This window comes from Psammomys obesus, unplaced genomic scaffold, assembly GCF_907164565.1.
Source record: "Psammomys obesus unplaced genomic scaffold, mPsaObe1.curated_primary_1811, whole genome shotgun sequence".
In the NCBI taxonomy this organism is placed as follows: domain Eukaryota; kingdom Metazoa; phylum Chordata; class Mammalia; order Rodentia; family Muridae; genus Psammomys; species Psammomys obesus.
In genome coordinates, this window is record NW_026596040.1 from 4,538,157 (window position 1) to 4,551,367 (window position 13,211).

Below are 13,211 nucleotides of genomic sequence, written 5' to 3' on the forward strand. Positions count from 1 at the left end.
AGTTCTTCGTTTAAGGATATGTGCTAGGGCTGAGCCACACCCTAACTATAAACATGTTTTTCCAATTCATAATCTCAGGGTTCACAAAGAGATCAAATATCCTGCAACAGCTATGCCTGAAGTAATTTTGAGTAGGTTCTTTTGTTTCTGGATTTCCCACAAAAATAGCAAGGAGACCTTCAGTGTGATCGGATATAATGTATGAGTTTGATCTTTCGAATAAGATAGTTTACTCAAAAGGCTTCCAGTTGTTTGTGTGTAAGTGTTAGTACCTGTTACTGAAAATCAGATCATTTACTTATGTCTAGATCCATGTTTTTTAATCAGCAGTAATTTTGCTTTGTAACTGCAGTGTCGGAGACATTTTTGGTTGTTGTTTGGAGAATGTTAGTAGTTTGTAGTAGATAAGTGGCAGGTGTGTTCCTCAATACCCTACCGTGCACATCTCTCTACAGAACTTATGTGCTCAGTGTGTGCTTAGTGCAAGGTGGCACCTCCCTAGACCAGATCCTATAAATTATTACGGGTTGACAGGGCTATGTCCTTGTAGTAACTCTTTTTTATTTTATTAACTGAATAGTTGTGGAGAGATTCCTTCCCCAGCATTGGTATTTTAAAGGGGCAGATTGTATTAGAAAGGACTTACCAAATGTCTGTATGTTTCTGCCTGGTAGAGGTACTCTCACACTGTTGTTCTATTGTCTCATCTCTGGCTCTTACAAGATTCAGTCCTCATCTTGTTATGATTTTCATTTTCTTTTTCTTTGTGATAAGAGGTTGAGGCTTGTCTTGTATTTCCAGTTTTGGACTAAGTTATTTTTCCTAGGAGAAAAAAATAGTTCCTTTTTATGAGAAGTTGCATTTATACCTCACAGTGTTGAGTCTAGGAATCGTGCTGCTATTGGATTCTTACGATTTTAAAAATAATGTGGTAGGTTTAGATGGTAGACACTTATTTAAAGGTACAATAAGACTTCATGGCATTTTGTGCCATTCAGGCTTACAGTGCCATTTTTCTGAAATATGTCCTCTGTCTCACATTTTCCTTTTTTTTTTCTTTCTGTGAAAATGGCTGTTTCTCAATAATGGCAGCATAATTACAATTTGCATTTCTCACACAAGTCACAATGTCAATACCAATTCTACTGCTAATATAATTGCTTAGGCAGTTTAAACTGTTTTCTAGTTGATTTTATGTGTAGGAAATATCACTAAGGGTTGTATGGTTTTCTGTGTATATGTTTCACTAACTTGATAAGAAATTCATTTAAAAATAATTATGTAAAATACGTATGTGCTATAAAGTCATGTTTATGAAAATGATCAGTATTTAATACACAAGCTCTTCCCAATCTGATATCCTCAGCAAGGCAGATCTAAAAGCCTGGGAGTGGGTGAGGGTGTAGGCTTTCTGGGCCTGTGGTTTCACTACCACCATCACAATCTGCTCAGACTTTCACATCAGCAGTCTGATGCATCCCTTGAGTCAGCAAATTTCAACCTGTAGTTCATGACCCCTTTGGGGTCAAATGACCCTTTCACGGGGGTTGCATAGCAGATATCCTGCATTTACAGTTCATAACAGTAGCAAAATTAGAGTTATGAAGTAGTAATAAAAATAATTTGATGGTTGCGGCTCACCACAATAAGAGGAACTGTATTAAAGGGCTGCAGCATTAGAAAGGTTGAGAGCCACTACCCTATGTGGATTGTCACTACAGGCCACCCACAGTCATCTATCTGTCCTATTCCTAGTCCCAGCCTTTTGGGCCATTCAGTGCATACATATCCTACATGCCACCCTTCGGGCCTCCTTGTTGCCAAGTAGCAGTAATGAGCATCTTAATTCCATCCAGAATATCATCTTAGAAAATCTTATTTTAAAGGTTTATGAGCCATCTGTGGGTTTAGTGCACTTTCATCCTTTAAAGGGTTTTTATTTAATTTATTCATGTTACACTCGTCAACTGTAGCATTTCTTCTAAATTTGGTATATGTTTTAGTTATTCTACCTGATTTCATACCTATGTTTTTTGGTTCCCTTTAACCTAGGTAGGCTGTTATTTACCCATTTGCCTCTCTGGTACACTCGTCTGGTTCTGTAAGCCTAGATAGTAGCAAGTTCTAGTTTAGTGCTAGACTGCCTATTTGAATTTTTCATGTATCCACCAAGCAGTATTTTATAAGCAAGAACATCCGACACTCCTATAGTCAGTGTTGCCTTCCCACAAGATCAGCATTTCTATAGTTGACTGCCTAGCCCAGAAAGACCCTGCACCTCTTTGCTGTGTTGGCATCCAAGTGCTGCCCAAAGTTGAAGTAGGTCCGAGGAGCTCTTCTGCTTAAAAGAGGTGGTTAGCCTGAAATTGGGAGTAGAGGGGAAGGCCACTATGTTTTATAATCATATGTAACAGCCTAGACAATTAGAAAACTGAATTCATTTAAAAAGAGCATATGAAGCCTGATGGTGATGGTGGTGGTGTGTGCCTTTAATTCCAGCACTCAGGACTAAGGGGCAAGCAGATGTGAGTTGGAGGCTGGCCTGTTCTGCAGAGTCATTTCAGCGCTAGCCAGGCCTTTTACACAGAGAAAAACAAACAAACAAACAAAAGCATATAAGAAAGTGTGTATAAAGTTTAAAATTATGGAATTTGACCTATATCAAACCTCTGTTGTTTGGTACACACACACTTTCCTAGACCTTCTACTCTGTTGTGTTTGGTATACCTGGGTGCGTGAGGAATGTTATAAAATGTATTTTAAAGTGTATATTTCTGTGGGGTTTTTTTTTTCCACTAAATATGTCTCAGACATAATCAGTTTTAGGATATGTACATCTTTATGATAGAATAGTTTTGTATTACAATGCAGTTTTCCTACAGGTGGATTGGTAAGGTTGATTTGTGTGTGTGTGTGTGTTTCTTGTTTCCTGGCATTTGTGAACATGGTATTCTGTTTCTGCTGTGTTGATTTTTATATGTGAACTAGCTGAGTCAAATGTAAGGAATAGGGCTGGAGAGATGGCTCAGGGGTTAAGAGCACTGGCTGTTCTTCCAAGGGTGCGGAGTTCAATTCCCAGCAACCACATGGTGGCTCACAACCATTTATAATGAGGTCTGCCGCCTTCTTCTGCCATGCAGGCAGGATATTGTATAAATGATAAATAAATAAATCTTTAAAATATAAGGAATAGAGTTGGCTCATACAAGTTATATCATTCTCTTCCTCCACCTCTAGTTGTTGTCAGAATTTTTGTCTTGTTTTTTTATTTACAGCTGCTTCTTTGTGTCCAGCCAGATTTTCTTGAAGTTATTTTGTTTGCAGTTTCCTGAGCTATGTATCATTCAGTCTGCTGTCTGTGTCCATTATGCCTTTGGAAGTATTTATTTTATGTGTGCAGGTCTTTTTGCCTTCATGTATGTTAATGCACACATCATGTGTGCCTAGGGGGTCCAGAAGTCTATTGGGTCCATTAGAAATGGAGTTACAGTGTGAGCTATGTGTGGGTGCTGGGCACTGAGACAGGTGCCTCTGGAAGCCAGTGCACATAATTGCTGAGCCATCTCTCCAACCCCCAATATCAGTTATTTTACATTTCTAAATTTCCTGCTTATCTTTTAAATTGCTTCTATTTCTATTCTGAAAACTGTTGTTTTTAATTATTTCAAGTATGTTTTTCTTTATCTCATGAAGTTGAGTTCTTTCTTTGGAATCTCTGATTATGTCAACATAGGATCCTTTGCTCATTTCAGTTATCTAGGTTACCTTGAACTTGACAGTGTTGATTAATTTTTGATTGGTCATGGAGATCTGTTTTCCTTTGGACTTTGAGCTGTCTGCTGCAGTAAGAACCACCATCAGACTAGAACCTGTGAAGGGGTAGAATTAACCATTTACTTCCTTATAGTTGCTTCTGTAAATTTTGACTTACTGTATTTAATACATTTAATGTTAAGCTTATAAGTCCTTTTCATACTTTAAGTTATGGCTTGAGTTTTCTAATTGTAAAAGCAGGACTAGTGGACTGCAGTGTTTTACAGGGTTCTGGTGCAGTCCTTACTTCCTTTATATTTTATATATTTTATAATTAGATCATGTTTACATTTGATGAGTAATGTTGGCTTATTAAGAAATACTACGAAAGGGCTGGAGAGATGGCTCAGAGGTTAAGAAATATGAACTTGTTCACTTTTTAAGCTATAGAGTTTTTAATAGTGTTTTAAACTCTAACCACAAATTGATTTGCATTTCTGTAGCCTCTCAGCTCTCTTTTGTTCTGAAAGCCATTATGAAAACAATTAATTAGAACCTCTACTTTTTTTTACTACCTGCCTGACCTTTTCCCCCCTTAGGGTTAACTTAGCTATCAAAGTATATTTTGTAACACAGGATAATGGTATTTTATATTATGTTAGGTGTGTTGTTTGGACTGGTGATGAACGGGTCTTCTTTTACAATCCCACCACTCGTCTTTCTATGTGGGACCGACCTGATGATTTGATTGGAAGGGCAGATGTTGACAAAATTATTCAAGAGCCCCCTCATAAAAAAGGATTGGAAGACATGAAGAAGCTAAGTAAGTTTTAAATTAGGAATTCATTCTGAATTTAGCCCCTTTCACTATTTGCTGGAAAGTATAAAGGCCATTTAGAGTGTTTAATTTTTTAAAGAGACTTCTATTCTGGTTTGAATAAAATAAGAAATGTGAAAAATGTTCAAAAATTTGGGTATGGTTTTATTTTGTAAAACATTTTTAACTTTCCTAATATTTTTCAGTTAGTCTGAATGTTGGAACTGTTGCTGTTAGCTTGATGCTTATTAATGCTACTGAAACAATCCTTAGATACAGCCTTTTACAGCACTTTTTGCTACTAGTGATATATTTTGCAATAATCATATTGTGCAAAATATTTTTTACATTTTACTTACTAAGATTTTATGGTCTACAAAATGCAAAATGTTAAAAAACTATAAAAAATGAATCCTATGGAGTGTGGTGTCATATACTTTTAATCCCAGCACTTGGGAGGCAGAGGCAGTTGGGTCTCTGTGATCCAGGCCAGTCTGGTCTGCTTAGTGAGTTCCAGACCAGCTGAGGTACATAGGTTTTAACATTGCAAGACCTGTCAACCCCTCTTCTTGAATATAGAAATCTTTAACCTCTAAGAAAAAAATTTAAATCTATGCCTTTTCAGAATGTTGGGTACAAACATTTTACGTATAACTTTGTTACATATTTCTTAAGGTCAGTTCAGATTATGTTTAATTATTTTGTTTTTATAGAACTCATATTCATTTATAATGTAGAAACATGGTAAATACATCATTTAATACTTATAATGTAACAAATGTTGATACGGTCCTTAAAGTGACCAAGATCTTTACGTAGAGTATATAGATGTGGTTCTGGCATGTTGTGCTTTAAGTACTTTGCAGATGAGTGTAACTGCCTCTCTGGCCTCTGGTGCCATTTCTCTCACCTTCAGCAATATTTATTTTATAGGTGTGGTGATGATGTTTCATAATCATAGGGAATGGTGCTAAGAAAGTCTGAGATTTGCTTCTGGCTTCTTTTTGAAACATTTTCTTTATATTTGAGTCAGATTTATTACATAAGCATGCATCTGTTCTATGAATTGGGAGTTTTAATTATTTATAAACTTAAAACTGAGAAGTTTTACTTGCACATTTTAAGTTAAGGGCTGGGCAGGAAACATCAAAGTAAATTGACACTTTCATTTTGAAGGGAAGATAAATATATAATTGTCATATTTAGCTTAATGTTTGATGAAAGAGTGACTACATTTTTTTAAAAGCTTGTCAATATGTGCATTTAAGTGTTGATAACAGTGTTTGGAATGTCTTTGCTAGGACACCCGGCTCCGGCAATGCTTTCGATCCAAAAGTGGCAGTTCTCAATGAGTGCAAGTGAGTGAAATGACTGCAGATCGCAGCATTTTCGTGCATTAAAGTGTTCCAATCATGATTAGCAGATGAATTGGAAGCTGAAAAATCAGTTGCTTGCTTATGTGTATTCAATGTCTTAATTAATTTTTGTCTTACAGTTAAAGAAGAACAAGAATTAATGGAAGAAATGAATGAAGATGAGCCTATTAAAGCAAAAAAGCGGAAGTAAGTAATACCTAGTTTATGCATTTCCAGGAGGATGTACAGTATAGAATGGATGAGGTTATCAGTTTCTCATTGGAAGGTAATGCGTGTTATTTATGTGATTAGGAAACAATAGTCATAATTGCTTTCTCGGACCTGATATTAATTAGCTTTTTTTGTAATGTAGAGATGGTGTCCTTTCAGTTAGAGTTCAGGATATTTGGTTATGCAAATATATATTATGAAGCTAGTTGACATTTAGAAGTTCATCGGTTAATTTTTTACAAACTTTAGTATTCCTTCACATTAAAAAATAAAATTTCTCTTTTATGTCAACCTACACAAACACCGTTCAAGGGATGTCATAAAAATGGATGTCCTCTTATATAAGCTTAGCTTATGGCTTGCAGATTCCTAGAGACTGGTCGTTACTCCCTGGTTAGGAATGCCCTCATTAGTTATAAAGTACTGAGAAACAGCTCTGCAACAGGGCAAGATGTGATGTTACTTTTGGCGGAGTGAAGTTGGGTATATGTGAATGGGATTATTATTTTGCAACAAATAAGAAAGATTAAGGTCATTATTAGGCACTGGTTGATAATAGTACTGACTGAAAAAGCACAGATTGACTGCAGCCTGATCGTGGTAAGGAGATGAGTAGAACAACTCCTATAAAGAGTGCTTTCTTAATATGTGTTTGTTTATTGGCAACAATCTTAAATTACGGTCTTATTAAAGATAATTTCCATAGTCTGCAATTGAGGCAGCTCTTCTCATTTTCACCATAGATGTTTATATTCCTTAATCAAATGTATTCTTATTAGTTATGCTTATTTAATTTTATGTTTTTTTGTAAAAATTGTAGAATAAGACATTTGCTTTTTAATTATTCCAAATGTATTATTGTATTCATTCTGTTTATGTACTATGATTTTAGATGTTTTTGTAATGCTAAAGTTTTGGGTTGTTTTTAATTGTTTGTTCTTATAGACATCTTTGTAAGGTTTTTAACTGCTTTTATCAGGAGAATGTCAAAGAAGTCCTTTATGTGGATTGCCCGAGCTTCTCTATTTAGGTACAAAGCTAAAAGCCTACTTTCCTGGCTTAAGTTTTTCTTTTATTTATTTTATTGAGATAGATAGTGATAGTTTGTATTGTGACAGTATTAATTCTATAAAGGATGTTTTATTGTATTTCTTAGCTGTCTTTGAACTCCTTTAACTATTTAAGTAGTTTTTCAATAAAGTAAGAGGTATTGTGCTTGGCAGATTGCTTTACCTGTTAATTCTGTGCATGCCTTAGGTCACAGACTATCTCACTAAGTTCCTACAAGTCATGGATTGTAATTTTTACTTCTCTTGAGGCATTTCTTAATCCCCAGTTGCTAATTGCCTCTCATATTATTATTAGTCTGAGTTCCATTTGTAGCTCTTGGGATACCTATCGTGTGCTTTAAAATTTTCAGTAACTATAGGGAGGAAAAATCAATTTTATAAGATTAATGTACTTAGTGGATCATATTTAAGAAGGAAGATCTGTTCAAATACATTTGAATACATTTGATTTATATTTTGGATTAGTTATAAAAATATAGGCCTTTTTCATAGTGCATATGTTTTGAGAAGTGACCTGATTTCATGTTTACAGTCTTTTTGCGTACACATAAGTACTAGGCCTGTCCTTAGCCTGAGGTGCATTTTTGGATAAATAAGAAGTTAAGTCATTGGTGAACCATTCTAATTCCTACTACTCCCATGTAACTACTCTTGTGCCCATGGTACTCTCTGAGACCTGCCCTTCAACTTAGATTTCAGCTTATCACACAGAAAGTGAGTAATAAAAATGTCGGGTAGGTAAAGTGTTTCACATACTTGACCAAATTAGAAGATACTTTTAATTTTTTTAATTAATTTTATTCTTACATATTTGAAATTACTAAGTAAGACCTTTTTATAATTTTTAGTTGATTTTAAAATACTTTATAAATTTATAATAAGTATTTTGGGAAATGCTTTTTCTATATCATTTCAAGAACTAAAAATATATTCTGTTATATTTGATTCTAGCATAGTTTTAGTAAGCATAGTTTTTGTTCACCTTATATTAACTGGAGTAAGAGACAGCACATTAAAACATGGATCTATATATCTATATCTATCTGTCTATCTAACACATATATATATGTGTGTATATATACTCTTTAAAACCAGTACAGCCATTGTGGCATTGAAAATGCATTATAATTTTTTTATTATTAGAATGAAAGTTATGCTGTATAGTTTATTTGAGATCCTCAAGATGATTTGCTTTGTCAAAAATATGTTGCTTAGTAGTGCCTTGAAAATGCCACTGATTTTAAGAACTTGTTAAGATTTGTATTAGTTGTATTGATATCACCTTATGGTTTATTTTTTTATAGGAGAGATGATAATAAAGACATTGATTCAGAGAAAGAAGCTGCCATGGAAGCTGAAATTAAAGCTGCCCGAGAAAGGGCCATTGTCCCTCTGGAGGCTCGAATGAAGCAGTTCAAGGACATGCTGCTAGAGAGAGGGGTCAGAAAACAATCTTTGGGGGAGATATTTCTGTTTTATATAAGTAATATAAATATGTCTTGCTAAAAGGTCAAGTCTAAGGTTAGTGCTCACTAAATGGGGGTGGGAAGGATAAGGGAACCTGTTAAATTACTGTACACTTTTTGAAGTGGCATTTTCCTTGGCTTATCGCTTCATGTTTGACTAAGTGACATTGTGCTGTCCTTTTAAGAGCAAATAACATTTAACATTTGTTGGGTTATATAATTTTGGTAACATGTATGAGTATTAACATTACAGAATTGCGGACTACTTCGGATAGGTAAGGTGTATATGAATTCTTACAATATCTACAGAATGACTTTTGGTGAAAGAACTGATACTTTATGATATTAAAAGCTTAACTAAGAAAGAAACTTTCAGTGTATTCACAAATGTGTTTGAATAAGTAAACTGTTCTATTTTAAATCACAATATTGCAGTTAGTATGTGAAATCAAAATGCAAATCTTCAAGGCTTTTTCTGATGTATTAAGTTTAAAATGTCACACAGTAGTGGTTATTTTTAATGAGCAATGGAGTGTGATTTCTTTATGACAAAGAAATGGTCAAAGCCAATTAATGTGGAAATTTGCTGTTGCTAGCCTCCTGCTGCTTATCATTTATTATGATGGAGACTTCACTGTGGTTTTAATGTCTCCTTTGTAAACAGATGCCCTGTAGATTTCAAGCAAAATTATGACCTTCTGCTCTAGAGTTAATTATGAGGCAATGCTTTCTTTTTTATTTTAAAGGTGTCTGCTTTTTCAACATGGGAGAAGGAGTTGCACAAGATAGTATTTGACCCTCGGTACTTGCTTCTTAATCCTAAAGAAAGAAAACAGGTAAAAGGAAATACAACAATGAAGCTAACCGTTTACATGAATTTGAATATATAAGTTTTGAGACAGACGTTCCCAGGCTGGCTACCCTTGTAGTCCTTTTGCCACTGCTCTCTTTGGCTGGAGTGAAAGCACGTCCCAGCACATCTGGCAGCAGCATACCGTTCAAACTAAGCCACCATGTTTTTCTCTCAATAGTACTTCACAACATACTTTCACATTTCAGTGCTTAGTCAGGTATGGGTCATTGTGGAGGCTTTTCCCCTTTAAAAAAAAAAAAGTAGCTTTTGCTACTGTTATGAACATGTTTTCCTTGTGCCTCATAGTTAATGAAGTTATTTCTGCAGTGGTTTTAAAAGTTATTTCTAATGCATTTATCAATTTGTGCAAATGGTGTAAATTTAGAGTAAAAAAAATAGCAAAACACGGTTTAACGAAAAAGCAAAAGAAAAACACCCATTTGTAATTCCCAGCAGACATGACCACTGTTTATTGCTTTCCTAGCCCGAATGTCTGTGCAAATACTGTGGAGGTATAGTGCTTGGCATGTTTGTATCTCATGCGTGCCGCACGTGCATGTCTAAGTATGTGTTAAAGTGCTTATCTCCTAACTAGGGAAATGATGGTCTCCTCAAGGTTTCTGCTGAATTAGAGTTGCATGAAATAGTCACCTTGTTACTAATTGTCATTCCCATGATGATTAGGCGATACTATTACCTCATGGTAATTGCTTCATGCTCTAAAGTATTGCATATTTGCAGTTTATATAATTATTAAATTATCTGAACCATCTGGTCACTGATCTCTGTAAGTTGGTGAGTATTTGAATCACATTCTCATAGTATACTTGAGCTGTGAAGTTTCTTTTGGTAACAGTGCTATTCATTTTGAATATTTATGGTGTAATGGTTGGAATAGTTCTCAGCAGTTCTGTCATTTCCATGCAAACCTACTTATGAACCTTAATAGAGAATATTTGTAGTGTCTGCTTTGATACTTACAAGAGAACAACTTCTCTATCCAAGTGTGTTTGCATCTTCATTTTAAGCTTTGTAGCTGTTTAATTTTCTTTTGAAGTATTTCCTTAAACTGTTCAAGACTATTCACATGTGATCATCTCATATAATGGCCCTATCAATGTCTGTAACTCAGCCTTGGCTTTTTGTTTTGTTTTGTTTTGTTTTGCTTTTTTAGACAGAGTCTAAAACTTGAAAGAAGGTTGCTCCTTCTTTCCATGTGCTGTTATTGTAGCCATGAACTTGAGTCTTTATTTTTCCTGGTTCTATTCAGTGAATCTACTTCCCAAACATTCTGTAACTCTAGCTTCTCACTCATTGTTTTTCCCACTACTACCCTAATCTAAGCCACTAAGATTGACTCTTGTAACCTTCATGTTTTTCTCTTCAGTAGCTCCCTTTCTTCCTTTCTTTTTTATTCTTTCTACTATTCTAGTTCTTTTATAATCAAAGTTTTCTACATACTAGCCAGAGTAACTTAAGGTAAAAGAAATCACATTAAATTGCTATTCTTAAAATTGTCTCGTGCACCCCATTTCATTTAAGATAAAACAGACTCTTTTGATATGGACTGTTTTACATGTAGTCATTCCTATGTACCTTTTGAAGTTTTTCTCTTGTGTTTATTATAGCCACACCAACAGTCCTTGAATAAGGCAGGCACATTTGGTGTTTGCTATTTCCTTTGCCTTGTGGGTCTGTTGTGGTTTTGTTATGGTTTTTTACTAATACTGATAGCTTTAATTATCTGAAATTAATAGATTTGGGCTGACAAGGTGGCTCAGCTGAATTGAGTTCTTAAGATGCACATGGTGGAAAAAGAGAACAGTCCCTGCAGGTTGCTCTCTGATCTCCATACATGTGCTGTGGCATACATGCCCACACACATCCTTACATACAGGTACACATATATACAGAGAGAGAAATAAATGTAAATAATAAAAATTCCATTGTTTCTCTCCCGCAGGAAGTAAACTGTAAGGGCAGCAGTTTTGTTCCTTGCTCTGTGTGGTGTCTAGATCAATAGCTATTAAAAAACCCAGAAGACTTAATTTATGTCACATCTTTGTGTTGCTAAGTGTTCCATTTTCTGAGTGAAACCTAAGAACTATACTACGACTCCAGCTCTTCAACCTCTGGAGCATGGCGAGTTGGTAGAAGTTGAGCTTTTTCCTAGAGTTGTTGTACAGCAGAGAGAACACAGTTCCACACAGAGCCTTTGTGGAGATCATGCGTTCCAGGGAAATGCTCTTAAAACTGTAGTGTAAGTTCTTAGAGGAAAGAGAATTCATATTAGACATTCAAGTACAACTGTCTGTCTTAAGTACTTGGTTTTTATTATTTGCATATGAATAAAAATGAAGTAGGTGCTCATTAACATTGGCACATCATGATTTACTATCTTAGTTTGTGCTTTGACTGAAAAGACGTTTGTTTAAGGTCTTTTTTTTTTTTCGGTTCCACGTAGGAGATTTATTAAGGGAAGGGGGGAGAAGGGAACAGAGACAGAGAAAGGAAGAGAGAGAGGGAAAGAGAGGAGAAGAGAGAGGAAGCGAGAGAGAGAGAGAGCGAGCTTATTTAAGGTCTTAATCTAAAATTTCATTCTTTGTTTTGAACCAAACATTTTAGCTTATGATTTGTCTCCTTTAATCTTGTTTTAGATGAAAGGTAACATAAAGGGTCAGAATTTTTATTATATGTTGTAAAATAGTGTTTTTACAGAACACAGCAGGGCTTAGGCTCTGGTGTAGATGACTAATATTTAGATGAGTTGTTTCTTAATTTACCTTGTTATTCATAGCTGTAGAAGATTGACAGTGTTCCGATTATAGTATCAGCATGGTTATTTAGAATAATGCATCTAGGCCATGCTGATGTGATAATTAAGTGTCATGTTTTAGTAAGCTTGTATATGTTTTTGTAGATAAGATGTATAAGTTTGAGTCATGTATGTGCAAATGGAGATTAGAGGTCAATGTGGGGTGTTTTCTTCACTGTCTTCCTTGGTTTTTGACAGAGAGCCTCTCATTGAACCTGGTACTTCCTGATTTGGCTAGACTGGCTAGCCAGCAAATTTTATGGATCCTTTTGGGCCCCCTTTCCCTAGGTATAGATGTATACCATTGTTTCTGGCTTTTCTGTGGGTGTTGGGAATCTGAACTCAGGTACTCACTCTTGCACTTTATTGATGGAGCCCTCTCTTTAGCCCCGTAAACTTATTTTATGGAAAGAAAAAAAAAAGATACACAGAAAAAGCAAAAATGAGTGAACATTTACAAGATGAACATGTATGCACGTAAGTTACGAAGGTCAAGAAATGTCACCAGCATCTCAAAAACCTACCTAAAAGGCCTAGGTAGTGTAGTCTTTTAATACTGTATTTTTGCTTATTTGTATAAAAGGAACTTAACTAGGAATCGCTTTTAAAATGTATCTATTCTAATTGTAACTGTTGTGGAAAGCTGGGTGTGAGTTAAGGCGAGATTAATAAGCAAAAGAGAACCCTTATTTTTTATGATATTTATCTCAGTAATTCATAACATTGGTCTGGACTACCTCAAATGAAGGAATACAGAATTCTTTCTAGTACCTTGAAAGAGAGAGAGAGAGAGAGAAAGAAAGAAAAGAAAGAAAGAAAGAAAGAAAGAAAGAAAGAAAGAAAGAAAGAAA

At 35.1% G+C, this 13,211-nt stretch overlaps 1 protein-coding gene across 6 annotated transcripts in view; it reads left to right on the top strand.

The window, feature by feature from the left end:
* Tcerg1 (transcription elongation regulator 1) overlaps positions 1 to 13,211 on the top strand; it is a 59,040-nt gene that overhangs the window by 26,232 nt on the left and 19,597 nt on the right. For 4 of the 6 annotated variants that reach the window (XR_008721848.1, XM_055622585.1, XM_055622588.1 and 1 more), the window contains 6 exons: positions 4,416 to 4,576; positions 5,872 to 5,928; positions 6,066 to 6,132; positions 7,136 to 7,186; positions 8,531 to 8,666; positions 9,439 to 9,528. Coding sequence is in view for 5 of the 6 variants with exons in the window: in XM_055622585.1 (XP_055478560.1) it covers positions 4,416 to 4,576; positions 5,872 to 5,928; positions 6,066 to 6,132; positions 7,136 to 7,186; positions 8,531 to 8,666; positions 9,439 to 9,528 (562 nt within the window). In the remaining variant the exon portion in view is untranslated. The remainder of the gene's footprint in view (positions 1 to 4,415; positions 4,577 to 5,871; positions 5,929 to 6,065; positions 6,133 to 7,135; positions 7,187 to 8,530; positions 8,667 to 9,438; positions 9,529 to 13,211) is intronic. The other 2 variants (XM_055622586.1, XM_055622589.1) reach the window with 1 other exon arrangement.